The 15,652-nt window shown below is 39.9% G+C and overlaps 1 protein-coding gene across 2 annotated transcripts in view; it reads right to left on the bottom strand.

The window, feature by feature from the left end:
* PRKAR2B (protein kinase cAMP-dependent type II regulatory subunit beta) overlaps positions 1 to 15,652 on the bottom strand; it is a 113,978-nt gene that overhangs the window by 37,625 nt on the left and 60,701 nt on the right. For both annotated transcript variants that reach the window (XM_060107762.1, XM_060107763.1), the window contains exon 3: positions 5,109 to 5,161. In XM_060107762.1, the coding sequence (XP_059963745.1) occupies positions 5,109 to 5,161 (53 nt within the window). The remainder of the gene's footprint in view (positions 1 to 5,108; positions 5,162 to 15,652) is intronic.

Genomic DNA, 15,652 nt, shown 5'->3' with positions numbered 1-15,652 from the left:
CTCCCTTTTGCGTCTCCCTCCCACCCTCCCTATCCCACCCCTCCAGGCGGTCACAAAGCACCGAGCTGATCTCCCTGTGCTATGCGGCTGCTTCCCACTAGCTATCTACCTTACGTTTGGTAGTGTATATATGTCCATGCCGCTCTTTCACTTTGTCACAGCTTACCCTTCCCCCTCCCCATATCCTCAAGTCCATTCTCTAGTAGGTCTGTGTCTTTATTCCTGTCAATAAAAAAAAATTTTAAACCCACCTTTTCCCTCTTCTTTCTCTCTCCAGCTACTTCTCTTCTTATGAATTCTTATGTCCCAATCTTGCTTCTCTGTCCTGCCACCCCTACTACTGTCTACCGCTCTCCTCTCTGTTTCCCTTTTTCCTTTCTTCCGTCTCCCTGCCATCACTCCTCAGTGCCCAGAGTCCGTTATCTATCATAGCCTCCACCCCCGGCCATGAAAATCCTGCTCTGCGTCCTGGAAAGCAAAGAGTCAGAAATCGGGTGAATCTTTGAAGCTCTGGCTCCCCTGCCCTATACCAACTGCTCAGAAGATGCTCTCCTACTTCTACAGACTCATTTCCTTCTGTTGGGTTTGGTGTGATCCGACATACAAGATCTGCATCTGGATAACTAAGGCCTCGGCAATGTGCCCGAATGTGATTTTTATTATACTAGAGGCCACTTTGTTTTTTATTAAAATTTATTTCTGATTTCAGGATAAAAATCTTATTGGTTAAACAAATACTGATGTAGCACTTACTATGTGCCAAGCACTGTTTTAAGGGCTTTAAAATTTTTTTAAGGGCTTTATTACTAGCTTTATCCTAGTAAGAGACCCCATGAAGCAGGTGAATGCTAAGTGAAATGAGTCAGACAGAGAAAGACAAATACTGTGTGATCTCTCAAGAGAAAAAAAGTAAGAAAATTAACTGGCCCAGGTAACTTCTTCCATGTCACACAGTTCAGAAGCTGTAGAGCTGGGATTCACCCCGGCTGTAGGCTGGCCACAGAGTTCATACTAGAAACCAGGGTCAGCAGACCATGGCCTGAAGGTCAAATTTCTTTTTGCATGACCCCTATGCTAAGAATGATTTTACATTTTTTAATGATTGGGGGAAAAAATCAAAAGAATGTTTCCTGACACATGAAAATTATATGAAATTCAAATTCAAATGTCCAGAAATGAAGTTTTCATGGGTCACAGCCACAGCCGTTCATTTATGTGTTGTCTATGTCTGTTTTCCTGCTATAACAGCAGAGCTGAATAGTTGTGACAGAAACAGCATGGCCCCCGGAGCCTAAAGTATTTACTCTCTGAAAATAGTAAAATTCCCCCCAAAAAAAGCTTTACAGGAAAAGTCTGTCAACTCCTGCCATAACCTCTGTTGTCTTTCAATTAAAAAAAAATTAGAAAAACAATAAGTAACACTGACTTACATGTTTTCTTTAAAGGAAACACCGTGCATCTATTTTGTTAAGCAAGGGAAGTCTGTACAAGATATTTTCATACCTGTCCAATCTATTCTCATACCTGTCCAATCTATTCTCCACATAGAGCTGAAAGTAATCTTTTAAAACTTTAAATCAGAACACGGCATTCTCCAGATTAAAACCTCAATGGAGTCCATCACATTCACAGAGAATTAATCCCCACTCCTCCACCCGCACCTCAGCCACTCAGCCTCAGCCACACCTGCCTTTATTAAGAGCCTCCGACTCCTCCCACTCTGATGGGCTTGGGTCAACCCAAAATGCACTCCTGGGCTTTCGGCAAGACACTCTCCACGTACATCCTCTGGTCTCACTTCAAGGAGCCCTTCTCCAACTATTCCATTTCATTAGGGACGCTGTTGATCTGGGGGGGTTTGGTTTGGTTTTAATTCCTACACCCTGTTACACTGTCCTTTTAGCACTTCATATTTTGTGACTGTTAATCTACTAGCTTGTGGTCGGCTTCTGCTATTAAGACTCTAAGCTCCAAGATGGCAAGAACTCCATCGTGCTCCCCACTGTATACCCAGCACCCGGCCAGATATGCAGAAGGCACTCCCAAAACACTTCAGGGAATAACAGAAGAAAGAAATGCTCCACTCTTCAATTTACCAGCTCTTCTCTGCCAGTTTCTACATGCTAGATGTATATAGCCCTTACATTTTCATTTGTTAAAGGTATTCCAACCAAAATCTAATTTGTTGTTTTCCAAAATCAGTCTTAAGTGTTTGAATTTTCTTTGAATACATATCAAAGAATAAATATCTATTTATACTACTCTGAGATTTTGGGATTTGATAATATAAATAGGGTCTCTGAAATAAGACTAAATGTCCAAATGAAATGTTAGTTTATCAAAATACACTTCATGTTTTCCTTACAGACATTTTCCAGTATCGGTTTAGAGCCAATTAAAATTTGAAATCTGTAATAATCATTTCCAAGGGCTATGGTACATGTGCCTTAATAGTATCTAAGAAAAAAAATATTAAAATATTTTAATATTTATAAAATGTTTAATATTTTATTTTAAAATATTTTAATATGTAAAAAAAATTAGTTTTTAGTAGAGAAGAGTCAACTTAATGGAGAATCCAAGACACTTCATTATAATGATTAATATATCATTAATAAATTAATTTTAAAAATTAAAGTAACATTGAAGGGTGTTACAGGGACAACTCAGGGTGAATGCCCAACCCACAAAGATGCCTCCTTCTCTAGGAACTGCCCTCATTTATTTTTTTAAACATTTTTTTAAAATTTAAGCATTAAAAAAAAATGTAAGTATGGTTAATTTACAATGTTATGTTAGTTTCGGGTATACAGCAAAGCGATTCAGTTATATATACATATATATATTCGTTTTCAGATTCTTTTCCATTATAGGTTATTACAGGATATTGAATATAGTTCCCTGTGCTATACAGTAGGTTCTTGTTGGTTATCTATTTTATATATAGATAGTAGTGTGTATATGTTAATCCCAAACTCCTAATTTATCTCCACCCCACCCCCTGTTCTTCCCATTTGGTAACCCTAAGTTTGCTTCTATGTCTGTGAGTCTATTTCTGTTTTGTAAGTAAGTTCATTTACATCATTTTTTTAGATTCCACATATAAGTGATATCATATGATACTTGTCTCTCTCTGTCTGACTTACTTCACTTAATAGAATAATCTCTAGGTCCATCCATGTTGCTGCAAATGCCATTATTTCATTCTTTTTTATGGCTGAGTAATATTCCCTTGTATATATGTACCACATCTTCTTTATCCATTCCTTTGTCAGTGGACATTTAGGTGGCTTCCACGTCTTGGCTGTCGTAAATAGTGCTGCTATGAACATAAGGGTGCATGTGTCTTTTTGAATTAAGAGTGTTCTCTGGGTATATGCCCAAGAGTGGGCTTGCAGGATGCCCTCATTTATAAGTGGGGTCCCCCAGCCAAAATCAAGTCTGTGAGAAACTCTCCACAGGGAAGCTGGGATTTTGAACTGAGAGAGACACAATAAGAGTGATGGGCAGCTGAGTCCCTTTCAATGTCGATACTCTTAGGTGCTGCACGAATGCTGTGGAAGGACCCCAGAGGGGGCTGGCTCTTGCCTGCTAGCCACAGCCTAGGGTTTATTTTAACACTTTCAGGAATTCTACAAGATTTCCAAGCATATGTCCAATAATCCCCCAATGTTTTCTTTTGTATTTTATCTAAATGTAATTGTTTATTTCCCACAGCCAAATGAATTTTAACTGGTATAGCCTCCCCAACAAGACTGTTAGAAATTAGTTGGAATGATCCAGCCAAACCACTTTACCAATCACGTGGACCAAATGGTAGCTAACAGTTTTCGAGTCTATGAGATACTATATATTGTTTTCAAACTGTATTTTTAAATGTTCTTTTCAATTTAGATTTTTACTAAGCTAAACCAGCTCATCAAACATCTCAATTACCAAGTTTTATCATATACATTTATACACAAAGAACGTTGTCTTCAAAGTCACCCACTAGTGTTTCTGCAAGATACATAAATAAAGTGTAGGAGAGGGGACGGTTTTTCAGACGACATGGAGGGGTAACAGCAACATTACACATTAGAGACGATAACTTGATCCTAAGGCAACATAATTTTCAGACTGGAATTTATGGACCTGATCAAAATATGTAAGTTATGGTACTGAGAAATGAACACTGCAAGTCTGGTGCTGCGAATCCCCATGGGGACAGGAGTGAAATGGGATTTTCTCCAAGATCTTCTGTGTCATTTAAAGCCCCTGATCTTTCTACCGCTGGATTTTATTTATATTTCAGGGAGCTTAATGATGTAATGACTTACGGATCCAGTATCTGCTTTTCTATATTAAAACTCAATCTTACTTTAGTATTTTTCAGAGCTACAGAAACAGATTTTTATTTTTATTTAAGGCCAAATAGAAGAAAAGAAACTTTTGCAAAGTATGTACTCAAAAAAAAAAAAAAAAAAAAGTACATGATTACTTTCCATTTCCAGGCTCAGTAATCTCCTATTGAAAGTAAAGGACACAGCTTAAAAACTGTTTCAAACCAAACTGGACAAAGTCTTGCAAAAACATTAAGACCTCCAAGAAATCAGCTTCTGAGCAAACTATCAGACTCATAGATTTTAAAACACAATAACTGCTGTACTGACATTTTAGATGTAATTTTACTGTGATTTTTTGTTGTTGTTTCAGAGTAAGCTTCTGTTGTGATAAAACAGTAGGAGCAGAAGGCTTTTCCCAGTGTTTTTCTTTCCTATAAATACTTACTTGTCTAAGAAAAATAACATTATCACTTTGGGAAAGATAGCTAAAAACATTTTTCATCACAGACTATATTTTTGCAAGAGAAATAAAACCACAACTTCAGTGAGTTTTTATGTTCATCTTTCCTCTTATCCAAAGAGAGAGACGCTTTGGATCGAAGTAATTATACAGAACATGAAGAAGAAGTAAACTATCAGAGATAAGACTAGGAAAAGAAACAGTCAAAATAATTCCATTATGCCTCCTGTTAACCTATATGCCTGTTAACATCTTTTCTATTATTATTTTCTTTATCCAAGAAAAGTATAATTTAAAATTAATGCATTCAGTAAATTACATACCCTGGACTCAGCATCATCTTCTTCTTCATCAGGATTATAAGCTTCTGCACATACTATAAAAATAAAAATGGACATTTTAAAGACTCCTTCACCAAGAAACATGCTACAATAAATATATCTTTAAAAATTAGTGAACAAAAAGAGTGCTGTGGTGTAAAAAACCATTCATTCACCTCATCCAGGGCAAGCAGTCTACCCCCCAAAGCCAGTTTGCTATTGCAATTTATAAGGAATTTACTAAAATATAAAGCTGCACTTTAAGACACTGATAACTGCTTCCTTTCTCTTATTCAGAGAAACATAGCTAACCTCTTTCCAAGCTATAGAAATGCATAAGATCAAAAAATTACCTGAAAGAACACACACACACACACACACACACACACACACACACACACACACAAAGTCTAAGTTTGCTTTGAAATGATCAATTTAATCAAGCAGTTATGAGTAACTTTCATAAATTATCCATAACTCAATCTTCCAGGAACAAATACTATTAATATTTTGCATATTCCTTTCCAGTCTTTATTCTGAGCTGAGTTCATACCGCATCCACAATTTTAAAACCTGCTTTTTCATTTAACACAAGAATTCTGTATGCCATTAGAAACATTTTGTAAATATTGTTTTAAGGATTGCTAATTATTTACCATAAGCTATAATTTACCACACCCCTAATGCTAGACATGAAGCTGGCTTCTGTTAAAACAACCTTGCAATAAACATCTTCATGCATAAATATTTGTCTACATTTCAGATTATGCTGTGGAATTATTCCCAAATGTTATTTTGGGGGCTAAAAGGTATGACAACTTTTAAGGCATATTTATCCCCATGTTTCTTCCCAATGGGATTATACCCATCCAGTGTCCTATAAGAAATGTGTAAGGAGACTCCTCTAAATGGTACCGCAGACTTAGATATTAATGCTCAAAATCTCTGCCAATTTAAATGAAAAAAAGATCTAAATTTTTAAGTATTACTGAATTTGAACAATGCTCAAATGATTGTAAGCTGACTGTATTTCCTCTTTTGTCCCTACGTCTGAGGCATTTATTTTTGTATTTGGTTTTCTTTTTGACTTATACCAGTTTCTCAATACCACTTTGTCATATTTCTTATAATCATTTTATCCAGTTTGCTTTTTTATTTTTTTGGCCATGCCATGTGCCTTTCAAGATCTTAGGTCGGCGACCAAGGATTGATCCAGGGCCATGGCAGTGAAAGCGCAGAGTCCTAACCACTGGATCACCAGGGAATTCCCTCCAGTTTACTCTTTAACTATAATTACCAAGATTTTTTTTCGTCTTTGTTGTTTTTTTTTTTGCCAATTATGCACGCTGTTTGTTTTTAATGTAATGACATCAGGGAAGAAAATTCCTCAATATGATTTAAACCCAATGTTAAACATCACAAAAGTACCACTGTTTTTGAGTTTGGTATTTGTAAATCTTCTTTATTTGCAAATCTACAGATCTGTAACTTCTCTTCTTTCAGTTTGTAAAGGTAGACCTTTTTACATTTACCCTTTAATCCATGTGGACTTGATTCTGGCATGGATGTAGAAATTTAAAGAGCAGAGGACAGGTGAAAGGCTGACAAATGTCTTTCCAGAGGCCTCAGGATGGTCTCAGGAGTACTGTCATCTTTAGCTCAACGACTGTCATTACTATTACCAAACCTGCAGTAGCTTTTTTTCTCCAGGCATTGCTCTATACACCTAAGCCAGTGAGTGCTTCTTAACCAGGGCCTATTCTGCCCCCCAACATGACATTTAGGCAATGTCTGGAGACATTTTGGTTGTCACAGTTGTGGGGAGTTAAGAGAAAGCTGCTGGGGGAGGCTAGGGATGCTGCTAGGCACCCCACCCTGCACAGTACAGCTCCCTCTCCCCCTCTCTCCAAGAAAGAATGACCTGGTCCAAAATGTCAATAGTGCTGAAGCTGAGAAACCCTGACCTGGTGTATATTTTCCCCTTCAATCTCGCAACAACCCTAAGATAGGTGTCATATTACCACCTGCCAGATGAAAGAACAGGGCACAGTTATGTATCTTGGCCAACATCACACAACATCGTACATCATCTTGTAGCACCACAGGACTTGACCCTAGGGCTGTCTGGCTGACTCCAAAGGCCTTGTTCTTTTCTTTTTTTTAATGTTTTAGAAGCGGCTTTATTGAGATATAATTCGTATGCCATACAATTCACCCATGAAAAGCACGCATTCAATGCTTTTTGGTATACTACATTATTAACTTTTAAAAACTGTGGTAGAATATATATAACACAAAATTTGCCATTTTAAAGTATACAATTCAGTGGCATTAAGTACATGCACAATGTTGTATAACCACCACCACTATTTATATCCAAAACTTTTTCATTACCCTAAGCAAAAACTCTGAAACCATAAGGCAACAACTCCCTGTTTCTCCTGTCCCCCGCCCCTGGTAACCTCTCATCTTCTTTCAGACTCTATGAATTTGCCTATTCTAGGTACCTCACGTAAGTGGAATCATATAATATTTGTCCTTTGTGGCTGGCTTATTTCATTTAGCATGATGGCTTCCAGGTTCATCCATGTTGTAGCAGGTGTTAGAACCTCATTCCTTTTTATGCAAAGGCCTTGTCCTTAACCACTGTTCTGTGGTTGACGGCTTTGGTGAATTCACCAGCTCAAGGCCTGGACATCAGCATTCCGCCTCAGAAACCTAACAGAAGGGGACCTTCTTCCCGGGACAGGCTCCCATTAAAGAACCTCACTGACGCATATCACCAGAATGGCAGCTTAGTAACTAACTTCCCGAATCAGTATGGAGTCAGCGTGACCAGCCAGCTCTCTCCCTGCAGGAAGACCACAGGAGAAGCCAAATCACAATTAAAAGGTTCCTTGGTGAGAAGGAGATGGGAGGAAGAGAGAGTTTGTCAAATAAACTGACTATTTAATGCATCAGTCTGGGACAGCCCAAGGCATCCATACACAATACACATGGTCCTGCTCGTGTGGCCCAGACTCTTGAACTGTGTTGCTGCAACTTTCCTAAAAGCAGGAGAGCATCTACCTCTAAAGCTTGGCTCCGTAACTTTCTGTTTCCATGTTTGACGGACTGATACATAATTTGCAGGGCTCAGTGCAAAATGAAAATATACGCCCATGTTCAAAAGTTAAGATTTTTAAGAGGGCAAGAGCAGAACGCTAAACCAAATTAGAGGCCCTTGTGAGGGTGGGGTCCGTGAAGTCCACCACTGTCACCGGATCTATATGTTCAGTGAGGTGATAGTGTCGATAAGATACTATGTTCTTTAAGGTAACCTGTTATACACAGCCTTGACCCATTAGTGTGGATCTTAAGTTTTAATTCACAGAATGAAATCTTAATCCTCTAATTTCTAAGTTTCAAGCCCCTAAATGCTGACTAAAAACCATCACTAGTAAGAATCTATTTTCTTTCTAAATAACTTATCAATTGCCCCAGTATTACTTACTACTTAACACCCTTCTGATTTGTGATACCTGCCTGATCACATGTTTGTTTGTTTATTTCTGGGCTATCCATTTCATTGAACCATTTATTGTGCCAATATTACAAGGTTTAGTTCTTGGCACTGATGTGCAATTGTTTCACTATATTAAAATTCACCCACTGCCACCTCCTACACCCAAATCAAAATACAGCACCTGCAGTTTTGTGCACAGCCATGGTGGCTCACACCTCCTTATCTTCACTGACACAGTCTCCTCCTCCTCTCCAAGCCATCCCTTCTCTCCAGCCCCAACTAAAAAGTCACATTAAGAGTCACGTGTTGACCTCTCGCCTACACAGGGCTAACTCAGGATACCCCACTGCTGTGCTCCCTTTGCACTGTCCCTAGAGTGTGGGTACAGCTCATTACCATCACCTACCACACTTCACTCTACCAAAGACATTACCACCTGTTGCCCCTTCAGGCTGGAACGGCAGCCCTTCAGGGACCCACTGTGTGCTTTGTTCATTTCTATATTTCCCTGGCACTGACCTGGCACAGTGCCTGGATCAATGCATTTTTTTGAATGAATGACTGATGAACAAACAAGCTTGACAGTCCTTGAAGGCAAACGCAATGTCTCTTTTAAATATCTCCCAATAGTCTACCTGTATTATACACTCTCAAACACACATAGAATAAATGAATGAATGAATAAAAAGTTGTTCTTTTTTGTTAAAATATCCTACACCATTTGTCCAAAAAAATGGGGACAGAGAGGTTGAGTGAAAATGAGGACCTTTTGTCTTGTTCACCAAGGGGCCAAGCACAGAGATTAGGAGTTCAGTAAGTATCTATACAAGGAATGAATGGATGAAAGACTATGTCTGGATGGACCCTCAAACCAAAGCCTCCAGATAACCTGAGCTGCCTCGAATTTTTTTCTGAATTGTACCCCCTCCCTCCTGGGCAATCTGAAATTGAGCTGAAGCTATATATTCTATGCTTTGTTTGGCAATTACACAGTAATGAAGAGCACGGTCTTTTTCTTCATGTGAACCCTACGCTGAGTTTCTCCTGTCATGTTGTGCATATATGTATTTCGATAATACATTAGTCATCTAGAATGCTCCAAGAATTTAAGTAGTTTCCCACATTGCAGGCAGTGTAATGTGCACCGGTGTAGCCACACAACTGTCAGGGTTTGCAGGACAGAACAGGGAAATGACAACTATACTGGGTCTGCATCTTCTGGGGCTTGGCCCTCAATCTCTTTATGCACTGCGTGTGCGCATGCGCACGCACACACACACACACACACACACACACACACAGTGTGACAGACAAGGGACAAGGGTTTCTTTTTCCTTCTGGTGCCAAATACATGTTGTCCTTTCCAACACCATTTCTCCAACTCTCTGACACCAACCGAATGTCCAACAATTCAATTCAATTCTGACACTATCTACCCGCAGTGAGCATCAGATCCCATAAGTTAAAGGGCTCAGTCCCACAAGAGTGCCCCCACTTCAGACACCGATCACAATTCCCAAGCTACCCATACTTCTGACCGACCAGCTGTAAACTGGGGGTTCCCACGACACCCTCCTCAGGTTTGATAATTCACTAGAATGACTCACAGAACTCAGGAAGTGCTTTCCTTACTCTTACCAGTTTATTATAAAGGACACAACTCAAGTACAGCCAAATGGATGAGATGCACAGAGCAAGATATATAGTGGGAGGGGGTCAATGCCCTTTCTGGGGGTGCCACTCTCCCAGCTCTTTGATGTGCTCCCCAATCTGCAAGCTCTCTGTACGCTGTCCTTTAGAGGTTTCTATGGAGGTTTTATTACATGGGCACCAAGTGTTAAATCACTGGCCTTTGGTGATTAAACCCGTCTCCACTCTCTCTCCCCTTCTCCGAGGTTGGGCTGAAAGTTCCAAGCTTCCAGTCAAAGTTTGGTCTTTCTGGGACCAGCCCCCATTCTGAAGTTATCCAGGAGCCCCTGAGCCAAGAATCACTGGTTAGCACACCAAAGAAACTCAGATCTCCAGGGTTTTGGAAGCTCTGTGCCAGGCGCCGGGACAAAGACCAAGTAGCCCTCTTATTATACAGCACAAGGGATTACACCAACTCCCAGGGTTTTTCACCAAGTGCCCACTGTACTTTGTCAGGAATGTATAAAAATCAGTACAGTCAAAACAACTGTGACCTGGACAAGTTTACATAACCCTGTGCGCTCTGACAAAGCTAACAAAGAATAAAGGAAGCAGACCAAGCCCCATGAGTCACTGGGCCTCAGCACCTGGCACGGAGCCTTGCACACAGTATACCCTCAATAAATATTTGCTGAAGGAATCAAAAGCAAATGCGGCCTGTACAGAAAGACTGCATGGTTTAGAGGCCTAAAACCTAGGGAAAAATGGACTTCTACAAAATATATGAAATTTACTTTCCCAATGTTCTCAGTGCACTAAGATTCCAGCATACTTATTTAAATGATAATCAGATAAAAATAAAGCTATTATAAAAGCACAGGTGTATTAGACAACAGAGTTCTGATTCAATATGGTTAAACTTAGCTTATTGAAGTGGAAATGTCCTCCTACAAAGGGAAAAAAATGTACCTTTTACAAATACTAGTTTAAGGCATGCATTTTCAAACAAGAAGATTAGCTGGAGGAAGGGGGGAAAAAAACAACCACCCTTTTTTTTCAATGTAAAACACAGATATACATACAATTCTTAACCAGATATATAGTATATCTGTTGTATTAAAGTCTCATGGCGGGTGTGGCAGTTAGGGAGAAAAAGTCTAAAAAGACTTGGGGTAGATGCAATGACAAAAATAAGATTGAGCAACACTGGTATACAGGTACACTAGTTATAAGTAAGTAAAGGGAAGAGGCACAATGACAAGCCATAGACGTTCCCCCTCCCCCCTTCACTCACATTTTTGCCCAGGTAACTTGGTACCTATCCGCTGTGACATATCAGTGATCACCTTAGAGTGTAATTCACAAAGCAAAGGCATTTGGAAAATATGTCAAAATACAGAAGTTCACATTTAGATCCCAAATCACATTCAAGCAAAAGGACCCACAGGAAATCTGATTTATTCGTTCAAAAAAATAGTTTTTGAAATGTGGGAGGTGATGCAAAAAGAACAATGCAAAGTACCTATATTATCACTCTGTATTCTACTATGGAAGTTGTTACATCTATGTATTTTATATCACTTTATTTTTTTTAATCTTTATTGAAATATAGTTGATTTATAATATTGTGTTAGTTTCAGGTATACAGCAAAGTGATTCAGTTATACATACATGTATCTTTTTTTTTTTTTTTTTTTTTTTTTTTTGTGGTATGCGGGCCTCTCACTGTTGTGGCCTCTCCCGTTGCGGAGCACAGGCTCCGGACGCGCAGGCCCAGCGGCCATGGCTCACGGGCCCAGCCGCTCTGCGGCATATGGGATCCTCCCAGACCGGGGCACGAACCCGTATCCCCTGCATCGGCAGGCGGACTCTCAACCACTGTGCCACCAGGGAGGCCCCATACATGTATCTTTTTTTAGATTCTTTTCCATTATAGTTATTATAAGATATTGAGTATAGTTCCCTGTGCTATCAGTAGGTACTTGTTGATAAATATTATATAGAACTATGCACCATGTATAAACCATTTGTTCTCTAGGCCATCACAGCCTAGAAAACAAGAAAATAGAAATAGAATAACCACAATAACATTAGTGCCACGATGGAGGTGTGTACAAAGTAGGTAGGAGCACAGAAGAGAAAGGGGTGACCTGCTGCTCAGAGAACAAGGCTTTGCAGAAAAACAGACTCCCGCAATAGTTAATGAAGAATGGGAAGAAGTTTCCTGAGAAAAGAGGAGATCGTTTTGTTCACTGCTGTATTTCTAGCACTTGGAAGAGTGAATGGGACACAGTAAATGTGAACAAAAATGGCTGACGAGATGAGTAGTTATTTTAATATCTCTTCATTGCCCCTTAGACCTATGGAAACTGCATCTGTCAGGGTAGACTGGCTCATGCTACAGTAACAAGCATCCCCAGCTCGTCGTGATAACGACAGCGGTTTACATCTTGCCTACACTGTGCGTCCATCTCAGGACAGTGGGCATTCTGTCCCACGTGTTCTTTACAGAGGGATGCAGGCTGCCGGAGCTGCCACCATTTAGAATGTCACCAGTCCCCAAGACAGTGGCTCCTGATGGGGCTCAAGACACAGCACCCCAAAACATGGTACCCCAAAACATGGCACACTGGCGTACTACCTTAGGCTGAAGGAGTTTGAGAAGATGTCAGAAGCAGGAAGGTCACTCGGACCTTCACCCCGCTCCCCTGCCTTTCTTCCCTGAAAGTAGCAGATAAACCTCCCATGTGAAAGATACCTTCTCCCTGTACCAGGAGGAAGGGAGACATTCTTATCACCAGGGCAGAGAACGCTGTATAAACAAACCTTGTTACTCCTTCACCATTTCATTACCCGCAGCCCAAATCCTTTGTCTTGTCAATTCTTCACAAATTTACTGTTTTTTGGTCTAAAAGGTGTAAAAGCCTCCTGCTCTGGTCACTTCTTTGGGCCTTCATTTTCTCGTGAGGGCTCCCGTGCATATGTAAAACTTCAATAAAATTTGTACGCTTTTCTTCTCTTAATCTTGTCAGTTTGATTCTTAAGCCCAGCCAGAGACCCCAAGAGGGTTCCGGAGAATTTTTCCTCCCCTCTGCTCCCAAAGCTTCAGCGTGGAAGTGATGCATGTCACCTCGGCCAAGAAGGAATGCACATCACATTTCATAGGACAAGTGACATGATCTTTCCTAATGTCACGGAGACATGGAAGTGTGATCTTACCATGTGCCCAGAGGAGAGAACACCGTCTGATGGCCCTAAACCCAAGGATTCCTCTCTCTCCTTCTCTCTCTATTAGGGGCTTAGGAGGGGAGGGAGAGAGAGAGTAGTGAAATCAACCTTACAGTTTACTTACAAACAGTGAAAAAAACCTTAACTTTAAAATCTACAGAGTAAGGGTGGTGCAATGGTTAAGAACCCGCTTGCCAATGCAGGGGACACGGGTTCAAGCCCTGGTTCGGGAAGATCCCACATGCTGCAGAGCAACTAAACCCGTGTGCCACAACTACTGAGCCTGTGCTCTAGAGCCCGTGAGCCACAACTACTGAGCCTGTACTCTAGAGCCTGCGAGCCACAACTACTGAAGCCTGTGCGCCTAGAGCCCGTGCTCTGCAACAAGAGAGGCCACCGCAATGAGAAGCCCGCGCACCGGAACAAAGAGTAGCACCCGTTCGCCGCAACTAGAGGAAGCCCACGTGCAGCAACAAAGACCCAACTCAGCCATAAATCAATCAATCAATCAATCAATCAATCTATCTACAGAGTAAGCCTCATAAACTCTGAGCAGAATCATTAACATTTCCTTAAAACTGCCATTCAAATATTAATTTACTATTCAGTTATTCAATATATAACTTAACATTTTACTATCTCCTGCATCAAAACATTAAAAGTCATTATAGGGGCTTCCCTGGTGGCGCAGGGGTTAAGAACCCACCTGCCAACGCAGGGGACATGGGTTCGATCCCTGGTCTGGGAAGATCCCACATGCCGCGGAGCAACTAAGCCCGTGCGCCACAACTACTGAGCCTGCGCTCTAGAGCCCGCGAGCCACCACTACTGAAGCCCACGCGCCTAGAGCCCGTGCTCTGCAATGAGAGAAGCCACTGCAATGAGAAGCCTGGGTACCACAACGAAGAGTAGCCCCCACTCGCTGCAACTAGAGGAAGCCCACGCACAGCAATGAAGACCCAATGCAGCCAAAAATAAAATAAATAAATTTTTAAAAACTCATTATAATCTACTATGTTACTGCCTATATTTCAGCTATAATACAAAAAGAGCAATATAAACACATCCTGAACCTATCTTGCAGAAATGTTAGCAGGCTTCATTAAATAGTACTTAAGTGAATATTTAATTCCCAAATCAGTTATGTTCATGTCAGAAAAATTTTAAAGATTTTAGCAAAGATACTTAACTGTATAATCCTGTCTTGGTGAAATGAAAGAAATACAGCTTCCGCTTAATCTAGTTGATTTTACCTCTCCCCAAGGTTATCAATGGGGCTTTAAGAATCAGCCCCTCAAAACCATCTTCTGGTTCTCTATAAAATTTTTTTAAAATTTTATATTGGAATATAGTTGATTTACAATGTTGTGTTAGTTTCAGGTGTACAGCTAAGTGATTTAGTTATATTTATCAAGAACCATTCATACCTCACAAGTAAACCACCATGTTCAGGACACTACTGGATCAGTGTCACTAAGATACATAAATGAGCAGCAACAGAGAGCTTCAAACAAATGAGAATTTGCCCATCACTTGCTATTTTCCTATTATTAAAGCTACAGAAACCAAAACATTCTTTAATCTGTTTTTTAAAAAACATGTAGGAAGCGACCTAAATGTCCATCGATAGACAAATGGATAAAGAAGATGTGGTGGATATATAAATATATATATACATACATTTATATATACACAATGAAATATTACACAGCAATAAAAAAATGGAATGTTGTCATTTGTTACAACATGGAAGGATCTAGAGAGTATTATGCTAAGTGAGATAAGCCATGCAGATAAAGACAAATACTGCATGATTTGACTTACATGCAGAATCTAAGAAGCAAAACAACCAAACCAAGCCAAAACAAAAACAGACTAATAGACACAGAGAACAAAACAAGGGATTGCCAGAAGGGAGGCGTTAGGGTGGATGAAATAAGTGAAGGGGATTAAGAGGTACAAACCTCCAGTTTATAATAAATAAGTCACAGGGATGTAATATACAGCATAAGGAATATGGTCAATAGTACTGTAAGAATTTGTATGCAGACAGATAATTACTAGACTTATCCTGGTGATCATTTCATAATGTATATAAACATCAAATCATTATGTAGTAAACCTGACACTAACATAATATTGTATATAAACTGTATTTTTTTAAGTGTTAATTTTTCTTCAAAAA

Source organism: Mesoplodon densirostris, chromosome 9 (assembly GCF_025265405.1).
Source record: "Mesoplodon densirostris isolate mMesDen1 chromosome 9, mMesDen1 primary haplotype, whole genome shotgun sequence".
Taxonomy (NCBI): Eukaryota; Metazoa; Chordata; class Mammalia; order Artiodactyla; family Ziphiidae; genus Mesoplodon; species Mesoplodon densirostris.
Note: the sequence above shows the minus strand (reverse complement) of the source record. Positions and strands in the feature narration are given on the sequence as shown.